We start from the raw sequence: 14,505 nt of genomic DNA, 5'->3' as shown, positions 1-14,505 counted from the left end.
TATACCATATACCACGCGATATACTGTGCATTCTGTATACTCTTTTTCAGGCTCTGCGGGGTTCTCAGAAGCTGGTCCTCTCTGTGCAGACTTCAGGCCGGGTCCCTGGCGGCCATGTCTCCAGTCATATTTACACTTGGGTTGATCCACAAGGTCGCAGTGTCTCACCACCTGCAGGGTTACCGCACCTTCACAACACATCTGTGGGGGTCCCGGAAAAGGAAAAGAGAAGTCATCTACAGCTACTGCAGGAAGGAGATGAAAAGAAGGTGTGGGGGTAACACTGTATTCTAAACCATCATTATACCCATCACTTTCAGTTTTTTGTGACATTTTTCAGACTACTTGCTCTCCTATAGTCTTTGTTCACATTATTATTTTTTTTTAAAGACAGCCATGGGCACTAGATATTGTTTAGCAGATTGTGCCTGGTCTGGCGGGATCTTCTGGTAGTTTTAGTTTGATTTCAGATAGAAAACACTAAATTCTGTGTAAATAACTCCAACCAACATATACACATTTCCAATTTTGCAAACAGTTGAAGTGGAACCGAATCTGTCATCTCACCCTTAGGTGAACCTGGTGCTGGGAGAGGGGAGTTCTCTTGGGTTGCTTATCCGTGGAGGTTCTGAGTATTCACTGGGGATCTATATCACAGGAGTGGATCATGGTTCCGAAGCTGAGAGCTCTGGACTTAAGGTAATTCTGAGACTCTTCTTGCAGTTTCCGCCGTTTCAAATTTTCTGTGCTTTTTGGTTTTTTTTTCTGGTATATATGACAAAACAGAAAACTTAGAAAGTGGAAGCCCCCTTAATGGGGTTGTCCCACTTCGACAAATGGCATTTATCATGTAGAAAAAGTGAATACAAGGCACTTACTAATGTATTGTGATTGTCCATATTGCCTCCTTTGCTGGCTGGATCCTTTGCTGGCTGGATTCATTTTTCCATCACATTATACACTGCTCGTTTCCATGGTTATGACCACCCTGCAATCCATCAGAGGTGATCATGCTTGCACACTATAGGAAAAGATGCCGGCCTCTGTGGTGGCGGGACCATAGGAGTATACATAGGCCGCCACTTTTTCCTATAATGTGCAAGCACGGCCACCAATGCTGGATTGCATGGTGGTCGTAACCATGGAAATGACCAGTGTATAAAGTGATGGAAAAATGAATCCAGGCAGCAATGGAGGCAATATGGACAATCACAATACATTAGTAAGTGCCTTGTATTAACTTCATCTACATGATAAATGCCATTTGCTGAAGTCAGACAACCCCTTTAACTATTTACATTAACGCATATCTGTCCTTTCAGTTGCCACTTCAGAATAAGGTTCACACCTCCTTTTGATAAATCTGCTAGTCTGTTCTGGAAAAGAAGCAGACTACTAGACTTACCATATCCGGCATAGCCGAACACCGCTGTATTCCCATTCACTATAATGGGGTCTGGTGGGTTTCTGGCACGCAGTGGAATTTCTCAGCCAGCATTAATGCCAGAAACCTACTGGATCCCATTGTAGTAAATGGGACAGAGATCCAGGGGTGCCCAGCAGTGTCTGGAGAAGCGCCTTTGCCGGAAGGGGCGACCAGATTTAACAAACGGAGATGTGAACAAAGCATAGAGGGGTTTCCTGAGCTTTTAATACTGATGACCTATCTTCTGGATAGACCCATCAGTATCTGATCGGTGGGGGTCTGACACCCGGGACTCCTGCCGATCAGGTATTTGAGAAGCTCTCTGTAGCACCACAGCCTTCTCTCAGCTTTCCCTAGGCCATTGACGACACGTTCATCGGTCAAGTGAATGGGGCTGAGCAGCAAAATGTACGGCGCTGAGAGAAGGCCGTGGCGCTCACAGTCTTCTCAAATAACTGATCGGCGGGGTTAGGGTGTCAGACCCCCACCGATCAGATACTGGTGAGCTATCCAGAGGATAGATCATCAGTTTTAAAATCTCAGAAAACCATTAAAACCTCTCACGTGTGTACATGCGGTGTAGTACTATATTTGTATATCACATGGCTTGTATCCATGTATCACCAGTTTCCCCTCTGCAGGCTCCATCTCTAAGGCCTCATACACACGACCGCATCCGATTAACGTTCTACAAATCACGGATCTGCAAAATACAGTTGTGTGCTGTTGACTTCAATGGGTCCGTGGTCTGTATTTTGCAGACATATTCTACCTACTTGGGGTTGCGGAACAGACATAAGCACACGGATGATCTGTGTACTTTCCACATCCGAATGTCCGTCCTGCAAAGAGATAGAACAGTACTTGGCCACAAAATGTGAAGCACGGACCCTTTGAAGTCAATGGTCTTCAAAAAAAAGCGGATGCAGCACAGGCTGTATCTTTATTTTGCGGATCTGTAATTTGCCGACTACAAAACATATACGGTCGTGTGCATGGGGTATAATTGTCTTTTTTGTTTACCTGAGTTAGTGGCTGCTATGATGTCTCCCATAAATAGCAGAAACTGAAATGAGTAGATCATGCTCCTCTAGCTCTGTGTAGCCCATTCTGAGAAGCAGCAGCAAGGAGAATCTTGTATAGCAGCTATGGAGCTGTGAATCCAGCACTGGGGCGAGATAGAAAACTTACTAGATCCAGTAGCAGTGTCTCTGTATGTCTTTTTTTAATCTCTCTCTGCAGCTGTTCCCCCCTTCCCTGTCCATAGACTTCTATAGGCAGTATGTAACCTGATTCCTCAGTCAGCCGATAGTTTATCTGCTCTCTTAAGATGGATTTTAGCATTGAATTGAGTGTGAGTGATCAGTGTAGGGGCAGGGGGTAAGAGAAGGAGTGACACATAAGTGGAGAAAGAGGCATTTTTCCCTAATAAAATGTCTTATATTCACTTGTACGACTGATTTATGCAAAATTTGCAAACATTTTTTTATATAAAGTTTATACAGTTTCCATATGATCCCTACTAGCTAACATCAGGGACATCTATTTGAGAATGGAGTATTGATCACTACCGTAGCAGGGTTGACATAGTTTAACCATATTCTATGCAAAAATTTAATTTTTGGTCTTCATCTGTTTCTACCGCCAGATGGGTGATCAGATCCTGGAAGTAAATGGCATCAGCTTCCTCTCCATCCCTCACGATGAGGCTGTCAGAATTCTTCGCTCTTCGCGACATCTGATGATGACTGTCCGGGATGTAGGTCGGATCCCACATTCTCGCACTGTGGTGGATGAGACTCAGTGGCTCAGTAGCTCCTACACAGGAAATGGAGACCCCCTTACAACTACAGGGTACATAATAGCAGTACCTATAACTTTATATTGTCAGGGATCTTTAGATGAAATCCTAATAATCAGGATTATTTGCTAGATTATTGTAACGTTATAGCAGATGCTGGGTAGCAGGACCTTCTGATCATAGTTGGTGGCAGAAGAAAACTGGCTGATTCATTGTATCTCATTAGATTCAGTGTTGAGGACCTGTTTCCTCTCCTGACATTTTTAGTGAGTACCGCTAATTACTTGCATTCTCCGTGTAATAACGGTTCTGGATCATCTGTTCATATGCCTATATTATACCATTCCTCTGTTATTCCTACTAGAAGTTATGAATATATTGCGTCTCTGTGTAATAACAGTTCTGGATCATCTGTTCTTATCCTATATTGTGCCATTCCTCTATTATCCCTACTAGAAGTTATGAATACATTTCTTGTCGTTTGGAGTGAAGGTCCAGGTGGGTATGGCCAGTTGAGGTGGTGTTCCTGCCCAGTCTGACACTTTCCAATCAGTATAAGGCTACATTCACACGACCGTATGAATGAGTCCGCATCTCTTCCGCAATTTTGCTGAACGGGTGCGGACCTATTCATTTCAATGGGGCCACAAAAGATGCGGACAGCACACCGTGAGCTGTCTGCATCCGTAGTTCCGTTCCGTGGCCCCGCAAAAAAGATACAGCATGTCCTATTCTTGTCCGTATCTGCAAATTGCAGAACGCACACGGGCCAGTATCCGTGTTCTGCGGATCCGCAAAACACTATGGTCGTGTGAATGTAGCCTTATACTGTTTACATTAATGCATATCTGTCCTTTCAGGTGCTATTTCAGATTAAGGCTAGGTTCACATCTCCTTTTGATAAATCTGGTAGTCTGTTCTGGAAGAGAAGCAGACTACTGGACTTCCCATAGCTGGCATAGCCGGACACCATCGGATTCCCATTCACTATCCAATCAGTGTTGCCAGTGTTTTACTGTACAGGGACACCTCCCAAACTGGTAACACCCATCTGGACCTTCATTGCAAACGACTAGCAATTCATTCATAACGTCCAGCAGGAATAATAAAGGAACGGCACAAAATGGAGTCATAAGAATAGATGATCTAGAAATGTTATTGCATGGGGATGCAAGTAGTTGCTAAAACAGACAGGTCAGGGGAAGAATGGAATGGTAAGTTCCATTCTTTCTAAAGGTATTCTCTGAAAGATACACTGCCACCTGCTGGACAACCAGGCACATTATATATAACAGTTTCCTAACAATATTATTAAGGCACAGTATCAGAGGACCTGGAATTAAATACACAGATGACATTCTCTGCTAGCAGGGGCGGACTGGAAAAAATACTAACGCTGGGTTCAGACCTGAGTGTACCGAAGGAGCGCTCTGTATGCGGGATTGTATCGCGCGTTTACAGACCCGGCTCCGGCAACAAGCAACGCCCATAGTCGCGCGTTCCCGGAAGTCTATGTACGGGAACGCGCGACCATACGCCCCAAAGAAGCTCCTGTACTTCTTGGGGCGTATGGCGTTTTACAGCGCGTTCGTACGCGCTGTAAAACGCTCAGGTGAGAACCATGCCCATAGGGAAGCATTGGTTCTTGCCTGTTGAGCGTTTTACAGCGCGTAGGAACGCGCTGTAAAACGCTCAGGTGTGAACCCAGCTTAAGGCCCCTTTCACACGGGCGAGTATTCCGCGTGGATGCAATGCGTGAGTTGAACGCATTGCACCCGCACTGAATCCCGACCCATTCATTTCTATGGGGTTCTGCAAATGAACGGTGATTTTCACGCATCACTTGTGCGTTGCGTGAAAATCGCAGCATGCTCTATTTTGTGCGTTTTTCATGTAACGCAGGCCCTATAGAAATGAATGTGGTTGCGTGAAAATCGCAAGCATCCGCAAGCAAGTGCGGATGCGGTGCGATTTTCACGCACGGTTGCTAGGAGACGATCGGGATGGAGACCCGATCATTATTATTTTCCCTTATAACATGGTTATAAGGGATAATAATAGTATTCTGAATACAGAATGCTAAGTAAAATATCGCTGGAGGGGTTAAAAAATAAATAAAAATAATTTAACTCACCTTAATCCACTTGATCGCGCAGCCCGGCATCTCCTTCTGTATTCTTTCTTTGCTCTGTGCAGGAACAGGACCTGTGGTGACGTCACTCCGGTCATCACATGATCCATCACATGATCTTTTACCATGGTGATGGATCATGTGATGGACCATGTGATGACCGGAGTGACGTCACCACAGGTCCTGTTCCTGCACAGAGCAAAGAAAGAAGTCAAAAGGAGATGCCGGCTGCGCGATCAAGTGGATTAATGTGAGTTAAATATTTATTTTTATTTTTTTAACCCCTCCAGCGCTATTGTACTATGCATTCTGTATTCAGAATGCTATTATTTTCCCTTATAACCATGTTATAAGGGAAAATAATACAATCTACAGAATACCTAAGCCAAACCCGAACTTCTGTGAAGAAGTTCGGGCTTGGGTACCAAACATGCGCGATTTTTCTCATGCGCGTGCAAAACGCATTACAATGTTTTGCACTCGCACGGAAAAATCGTGCATGTTCCCGCAACGTACCCGCACCTTTTCCCGCAACGCCCGTCTGAAAGAGGCCTAAGAGTGGCCCCATTTTGTAGTCAGGTCCAAATTGTACCAGTAATACCATATTGTGGCATATTATACCACCCCAACAGAGCAGTCCATCACAAAATACTGCCAGCAGCACAAAATACAGTACATCCCTAAAAACTTCCACTGTCCGACCATGAGGAGGGTCCAGGTGGCCCACCGGTAAATTTCCCTGTAAGGTCTATGGCCAATCTGCCCCTGTCTGCTAGCCATTAGAGACAGTAGCTAGTTGTAAGAATGGTAGTGCCCCCTCTGGGGTACTACCAGGGGTGCACCTAGCCTTTCTGCTGCCTGAGGTGAAAACTAAAACGGCGCCCCCCATGCCAACTTTTTACCCTAACCCCTTTACCACAATGAAACTGCTCGGTGGAAGGTGTGAACACCCAGCTGGAATAACAAGTAATAACATGCTTTAGAGGCCTATTACAAATGCATTGCTAAATGAGTTGGAAACAGAGACATTTATAACGTAGGTTTATAGGCGATGCGCACACCCAGGGGAATAAATGGTGCAGTTATCCGGGAGATCTCACTCAGAAACCATAGGTAAGCACTTTGTGACATGGTTACGTGCGTCCATTTAGAGGAATAATTACACTGAAAGAGACGAGGCTGCGCTTATTGTCTAGATGTTATCTGCGTTCATTAAATATCTGTAAAATTGGCCTGCACAGAGAGGAGACATCATCTAGTGCTGGAGGGAAATATTTTCTGGAAAATATCAGGCCCCCAGCGGCTAAGGGGCGTTACCATTATCTTTCAAGAGGGGTGTCTGGCATTGTCTGTACTCATTTGTATATTTCCGCCAGCACCCCAATTATCTCTTATAGATGCCGTTTCTATTTTACTGGTGGAGTTCATTGTAAAACACTTATTTGCCATGTGCAGCATGCGGCAACCCGCAGGGGATGCGTGGGGCGGATAGGGTGGGAGTGGTGGCCGCAGCAATGACGGTGTTGGGGCTCATGCACACAAACATATTTTCTTTCCGCTTCCGTTCCGTTTTTTTTTGTGGACCGTATGCGGAACCATGAGATGAAGACAAACAATCCTGAATTTAAAGTCTATTTGGCGCTCAGGGCTCAAGGTGGGAGGTACATGCTAACTTAAAAGGAAAGAGGAAAAAGCGGTAAACTCCGCACCCGACACCCTGCAGCTGACAATGATAACCATAATATATAGCTGTTGGTATTCTATAACTAGAGATGAGCGAATCGAATCCCACTAAGTGGAATTCTATCCGAATTTCAGGATAAATTCAATTCGCCTCAAAGCCGAGTTTCCTCGTGCTTCGTGTCAGCGAATCGATTTAACCTAAAATAGTGTAGAAAACAAAAAAATTCTAACTTACCGCCTCCATTTGCTCGTGACGGGCCGCCACCCGCCATCTTGATTGAAGATCCCAGCGTGATGACGTAATCTCGCGCCACATGAGCTTTCGCTTCAGATCTTCAAGCAAGATGGCGGTACCCGGCCCGTCGCGAGCAAATGGAAGCTGTAAGTTTGATTAAAAAAAAAAATTATTGTTAATTTTAGGCTACTTTCACACTAGCGTTCGGGGCTCCGCTTGTGAGTTCCGTTTGAAGGCTCTCACAAGCGGCCCTGAACGGATCCGTCCAGCCCTAATGCATTCTGAATGGATGCGGATCCGCTCAGAATGCATCAGTCTGGCTCCGTTTGCCCTCCGCTCCGCTCAGCAGGCGGACACCTGAACGCAGCTTGCAGCGTTCGGGTGTCCGCCTGGCCGTGCGGAGGCAAACGGATCCGTCCACACTTACAATGTAAGTCAATGGGGACGGATCCGTTTGAAGTTGACACAGTATGGCTCAATTTTCAAACGGATCCGTCTCCCATTGACTTTCAATGTAAAGTCTAAACGGATCCGTTCTGAACGGATCTAAGCGTTTGCATTATAGGTGCGGATCCGTCTGGGCACATACCAGACGGATCCGACCTAAACGCAAGTGTGAAAGTAGCCTAACACTGCTTTTACACCCAGATGTCATGATCATGTGTGAACGCGGCATCTGAGGAATACAATGACGGGGGCGGCGCTATAGCAGCTTCCTGTCATTGCACAATACAGTAATTCGTCACAAAGCTAATTTTTTTTGAAAAATTCGGTGAATCAGCCGAATCGAACTTTTCAATTATTTTCTTATCTCTAACCTTAAAATAATAAACTTAGGGTCCATTCACACGTCCGCAAAATGGGTCCGCATCCGTTCCGCAATTTTGCGGAACGGGTGCAGACCCATTAATTTTCAATGGGGCCGGAATGTGCTGTCCACATCCGCATTTGCAGATCCGCACTTCTGCATCCGTGCTTTCGTTTCCGCAAAAAAATAGAACATGTTTTATTCTTGTCCGCAATTGCGGACAAGATTAGGCATTTTTTATTATAGTGCCGGCGATGTGCAGTCTGCAAATTGCGTAATGCAGATTGCCAGCTTTCGTGTTTTGCTGATCTGCAATTTGCGGATCCGCAGAACAATTACGGACGTGTGAATGGACCCTTAAAGGGGGTGTGTCCCTTCAGCATATTTGGAGTTGCTTAGGATTCCTGCACCTACTGCTTTTTTTTAAGTTTATTTTAAAGGGGTTGTCTCACTTCAGTAAATGGCATTTATCATGTAGAGAAAGTTAATACAAGGCACTTACTAATGTATTGTGATTGTCCATATTGCTTCCAATGCTGGCTTGGTTCATTGTTCCATCACATTATACATTTCCATGTTTATGATGACCACCCTGCAATCCATCACTGTAGAAAAAAGCACCAGCCTATGTTTGCTCCCACGGTCCCGGCCACCAGAGAGCCAGGTGCCTTTTCCTATAGTGTGCAAGCATTACCACCTCTGATGGACTGCAGGGTGGACGTAACCATGGAAACAAGCAGTATATAATCTGATGGAAAAATGAATCCAGCCAGCAAAGGAAGCAATATGGACAATCACAATACATTAGTAAGTGCCTGGTATTAACTTTCTCTACATAATAAATAACATTTACTGAAGTGAGACAACCCCTTTAAAATAAACTTAAAAAAGCAGTAGGTGCAGGAATCATAAGCAACTCCAAATATGCTGCAATGTGTAAGTGATATACATGTGATGTAGAAATTACTGTAATCAAAATAAATCAGAGAAATAATCAATTGAGTGATTTGTCAGTCCACTTGTAGATACAATAAATTGAGATTGCAAAATAAAAGGTATCCAAAAATGATTATCAATATAAAATAGAATAAAGCCAAGACAATAAATATAATTATTGTCTTGGGTGGGAGACGTGGGAGAACGGAGCCTCTAAGCCTCTAAAAGCAGGAGCAATGCCCCGCCACCCCCCTTCTCAGAGGCTCATTTGCTTATAATAAAAGTTATTTTTTTAATTGGTCTTTATTCAAAATATTGAGCCATTCTGTCACAAGGGGGTTACTGTTTGTCTAGCTGTGTGAATTGTACGTTTTACTTTCACTTTGTGCCGGTCATCTAATAACACATCTCTAAACTACTGAGAGGTCATAAACACTTTTTTAAAGGAGTTGTCCCATGAAAAATATACTACAGTTTTCAAACCAGCACCTGGATCTGAATACTTTTGTAATTGCATGTAATTAAAAATTTTACATGGCCACTGAGTTATTCAATAAAATGTATCTCTATAGCAACACCTGCTGTTTGTTCTTTTCCTATTTCTTTGTCCTGCTCACTGAGATGGCCGCACATGCTCAGTTTCATCCTTCAACTGCCTCCTGAGCTGTGATAGGGAGAGCTGAGACACGCCCTCTAAGCTGTCATAGGGAGAGCTGAGACACGCCCCCTTAGCTGCAGCAGAAAAGACACTCCCCTTGAGCTGTCAGCTTGATATAAATCTAGCAGAGCAATGAATATGGAGATCTCCGGATCCATGTGAGGTACACGGCTGGTTCTGGCTTTTTTAGAAAGAGGTTGTCATGTACTATATGATGTCTGATTTTCATTCATTTTTTACATTAGTCATGGGATAACCCCTTTAAGCCACATTCTAAGGCCTTATGCACACGACCGTTGTTTTATTCTGTGTCTGTTGTGCCGTTTTTCATGATTTTCTGCGGACCTATTGACTTTCAATGGGTCTGTTGAAAACTCAGCTAATGCACCGTTTGCCATCCGCGTCCGTGATCCGTGGTTCCAGTCCGTCAAAAAAATATAACCTGTCCTATTATTTTAGCGGAAACGGTTCGCGGACCCATTCAAGTCAATGGGACTGCTAAAAAACGCGGAGGTACACAAGATTGTCCTCCGCGTCCGTTTTTTTCCTATCATTTGCATGGCAAACCTGTCTTAGACTTTTTTTTACTTTCCTTTATGTCTGGTGGTCCTTCAAAAATCAAGGAAGACACACGGAAAAAAAACGGAAACAGATCACGGAACAACGGAACCCCATTTTGCGGAACGGAACACAACAACGGTCGTCTGCATGAGGCCTTATCAGTATGATAAGAACTGAGCTATAATGAGTGTTTAGGAGGTCAGAGAGCAGAGATAAGGAGCTGTCAGATTAGCTGGCTGGCGGAGCAGGCAGAAAATTCAGATTCCTCTACTAGAGCATTTCAGCCCTGTACAGAGAAAATGGCTCCATATTTATAAAAAAGAACAAATTTAATTATTTTTTTTAGCTCAAAACGAGTCCAATGCAATAATGCCCCTAAAGGTGTACATAGCCTTTAACGTTAGCTGCTCCGTATAAAGCAGGAAAAGTCATTGAAAAAAAGCAAGGAGCATATGTTGGACCTATAGAGGTTAATACACTTTAGACATTCTAATTATGAATCTCAATTCCTTGTCTATAAGGACTAAAGAATTCTTCTCTTCATGTCTGTAGAGAAATTACAAAGCAGAAGCAGATAAACTAACCTCTGAAGCAATCGTCATCCATTTCCCTACACAATAGCTAGGTTTTCTATGTTGCTGCTCCACAATCCAGTACCTTTCCTACAGAATAATCTCCTTGCCTGTCTCCATGGAAAGAAACCTTTCTTGACAAGGTGCTGGTGATGGAACCTAAAGAAAATCCTTTATATGTCCTGTCGTTAAGGCCACTAAACATGATTTTCTTTCTATCTACAGGATCCTAAGGAACTCCTCACCAGAACCCACCACAAAGGTAAGGCTGGGTACTATCATGAGTTGGTTCAGATTTTTGTGGGAATTTCAGTATTTTAAAAGCTTTTCATTACGGTAGTACAAAGGTGGAGTTTGAAGGTCTGACTTATCTAGGCATGTTCCTGGCCAACTTCCTTCTTGTTTCTCCTCCCGGCAGCGCTGGTAGGGTTGTTGAGTGGCACGTGCACAGCCTTCTGGCAAACTAATGGTGGCCTCGTCAGTGGATCAATGAGGGAATGTGTGTGCCGGCCAATCAGAGTCTTACTCAAAGTTATGGCACTTTCTTTTGACTTGGACTTGGCTTGTATGTCACTATTCTTCCAGGTTACCCCTCTCGTGTTTCATTGGACTATTTGACCTTGGATTGCTTGACCTTTCCCCAGCTGTCATTCTGTTACTTGTATTGCCCCTGGATTGTCTCTGACCACAATTTCAGATCCAGATTTGACTGACTTTTTTACTGATGTCCTCCAGTTCTGACGCTTGGTTTTCTTAGGTATTTGCTGTCACCCAAGGAATGTAACCATCACAAGTCTTAATATTAATTGTAAAGTAGTTTTATGTAGACATTGTGTAGCACTGTAATTAGATTACTTAAAGGGCTTGTGGCATCTCAAACAGCTATCGCTAGAATATTCCCTCAATATCATGTAGGTGCAAGTCCCACCTCTGGGACCTGCACCTATCTCTAAAATGCAGCCTGCAAACAGAAGGAGAGAGGTGAGGACCCTCACCTTTCAGACACTGGGGGCATATCCTAGTGATATGCCCTCAATGTATGGATGACACAACCCCTTTAAGACTCTGACTGGCCCACAGGGGAATAGGTGAATCCCCGATGGGCCACTGAACAAGGGTGGACCCGCCAGTCTTCCACCCCTTGCCCACATGGCACAGTAGATTGACTGCTCTAAATGTGAGAAGGCATCATACAAAATATCAACCAGTCTACGAGTCCATATGAAAAACTGGGTAGATTACTGAAGAGACTACCCAGTTTATTATTACAGATGCATAGGGTGGGGTAGAAGTAGGCCAGCCAGCAAGTATTCTTTTCCCCAGGGCCCTGTCTTCTAGACCCCATAATCATCTTGAGCATCTTGCTGCTGCTGCCACTGTATGAGGAGGTGGTATTTTCTGGAAGCTGCATAGTGGGCCCCCAGAATTAATTTTACTGGTTGGCCCTAGGCACCATAGTCCGATATTGTGCTGCTTTATGTATGGACCTCTTTTTGTGGTCAGTGTATGTTGGCATTATTTTAGCAAGTCACAGTATATCATTTTTTGCAGTGTACTGTTATGGTGGGACTGTATAGCATTGTTATTAAAGGGGTTGTCTGATATAAGTGAAACTCCAAGGGCAGGCTGGAGAGTGTTAACATTTTAATAAAAGCCAACTCACCTTTTGAAATGAATTCCGGCACTGTGGCTCCTGACTGTTCGCACTGGATCGCAAAGTGACGGGGACCCATTCTTGGCCATAAGATCACTGCAACCACTCACTGGCATCAACAGTCATCTGGGCAAGAATGGGTCCCTGTTACTTTCGGCCAGGAGCTAGGTTGCTGGAACGGAGGGTGGATTTTCATGTATACTCATGGGCGGACGGGCGATAGACACTGCAGGGAAATTTCCCAGTGGGCTTACACACTATAAAAAAAAGCACCAGCCTATGTGTGCTCCCACGGTCCCGGCCACCAGACAGGCTGGCAGTTTTTCCTGTAGTATGCAAGCATGACCACCACTGATGGATTGCAGGGTGGTCGTAACCATGGAAACGAGCAGTGTATAATGTGATGGAAAATTGAATCCAGCGAGCTAGGAGGCAATATGGAAAACAACAATACATTAGCAAGTGTCTTGTATTATTATAAATGCCACTTGCTGAAGTGAGACATCCCCTTTAATGTAGGCAGTATGTTGTGCTGCACTGTGGTATTTGGCTCCTTTTGTTCGGCACTACAGTATTGCTGTCCCTGACTACTTCTGTTGTCTGACTTCTATCAATTTGGATCAATTGTGGCCACTTTAAGTTTTTTTCCAGGGCCACTTTAAGTTCCCAGTCTTCTCCTGTGTATACTGGACAAACCCCTTAAAGGCGACCGTATGGGAATGTTAATTTGCCAACGTACTGTATAATGCTTTCAAATAGACACTGTAGGATATGGTTATTTGTGCATGACCTTAGACCACATGGGGGAGGGGGTGCCTACAGAATAGGTGGATGGCACAAAACATCATCTAACGGAAGGGCGACCCTGATAGCAGATGACAATTTTAGATTCTGCTGCATAGTATAAGAATCTAAAATAAAAAAGAATGAAAATATTGATTTGTATGCTGAGATAGCTCTGCATGGTAAGGTATTGTGCCCCCACACACACCGCCCACATATACTACTGCTGTTCTCTTATGTAGCAGAGGTCTATGGGCCCCCTGGGACGAAGTAAGGGAACTGCTTCCCTTGCATCTTTTTTTTGCTATGCCCCTGCTGTATTATACTGCACAATGAAACATATCTCAGAATTATTACCGTCAACCGGTTAAAGTGTAGTTCCAATGACTTGTTTGAAGTTTAGTACCTCGGGGACTCGGGTGCACTAGTAAAATGCTATACAGTATTTTTACTTTAACCTTACATGTCTTACCACCTGGCTATATCATTTCATAGCTGTTGTCTCCTGTGACCCATATTGAAATGAATAACTGGTCTCATAGGAGAAACATGCATTTGTGGTTCCCCGGGATTTCATGCTGACCTTCGTGTAGGATAGTGTTCTACGTGAGTAGGAGGAAGAGAAATTAAAGGGGTTTACCGCAGGATGAAAGTCAGATAGACGGGCATCCCACCTCTGAGACCCCCATTTATCTGGAGAACCAGGTCCAGGCTGTTTCCGTAACCCACAATGATTTGAATGGAGTGGACTTGGTCCATGCATGGCCATCTCTTGATCAATTGCCCTACCTGGATGTGACCATTGTTGGCTGCTTTGCCTGCCTGAACGGTGGTCAGGTCCTCTATACCACTAAAGTCTAAAATTGTAAAAACCTCTTTACAGAGCTATTCCTCATAGACTGCAAACACATTTTAACTTTGGATTAAATAGTTGCATAGTTACAACCAGTGGCGTACATAGTAAGAAGTAAGGGCCCCAAAGCAAGGATCAAACCAGGCCCCCCACACAGGTCAGAAGGGTTTTTGTCTAAACCCTTTTCAATGACTCTTGGGCCATTTTTTTTCCACTGCCTCATTTGTTAAAAGTTGTTCCTTTAGAGGGTAGAGTCCTGACCAAGTTTTCACCCCCAGTAGAAGAGGGGATGGTCCCAACTGGGCCCCCTCTTCCTCTGGGCCCCATAGCAGTCGCATGGTCTTCTGCTATGGTAGTTAAGCCCCTGATTACAACCTATAATTCTACTGTGATGGTCCAGAAGA

General features: G+C 44.2%; 1 protein-coding gene across 1 annotated transcript in view; it reads left to right on the top strand.

Moving 5' to 3' along the window:
* The window catches only part of WHRN (whirlin), a 107,144-nt gene that overhangs the window by 51,876 nt on the left and 40,763 nt on the right, over positions 1-14,505 (top strand). Inside the window, exons 3-6 of the mRNA XM_040405183.1 lie at positions 51-269; positions 574-699; positions 3,075-3,280; positions 11,037-11,073. Of these exons, the coding sequence (XP_040261117.1) occupies positions 51-269; positions 574-699; positions 3,075-3,280; positions 11,037-11,073 (588 nt within the window). The remainder of the gene's footprint in view (positions 1-50; positions 270-573; positions 700-3,074; positions 3,281-11,036; positions 11,074-14,505) is intronic.

This window comes from Bufo bufo, chromosome 8 (assembly GCF_905171765.1).
Source record: "Bufo bufo chromosome 8, aBufBuf1.1, whole genome shotgun sequence".
NCBI lineage: Eukaryota > Metazoa > Chordata > Amphibia > Anura > Bufonidae > Bufo > Bufo bufo.
Note: the sequence above shows the minus strand (reverse complement) of the source record. Positions and strands in the feature narration are given on the sequence as shown.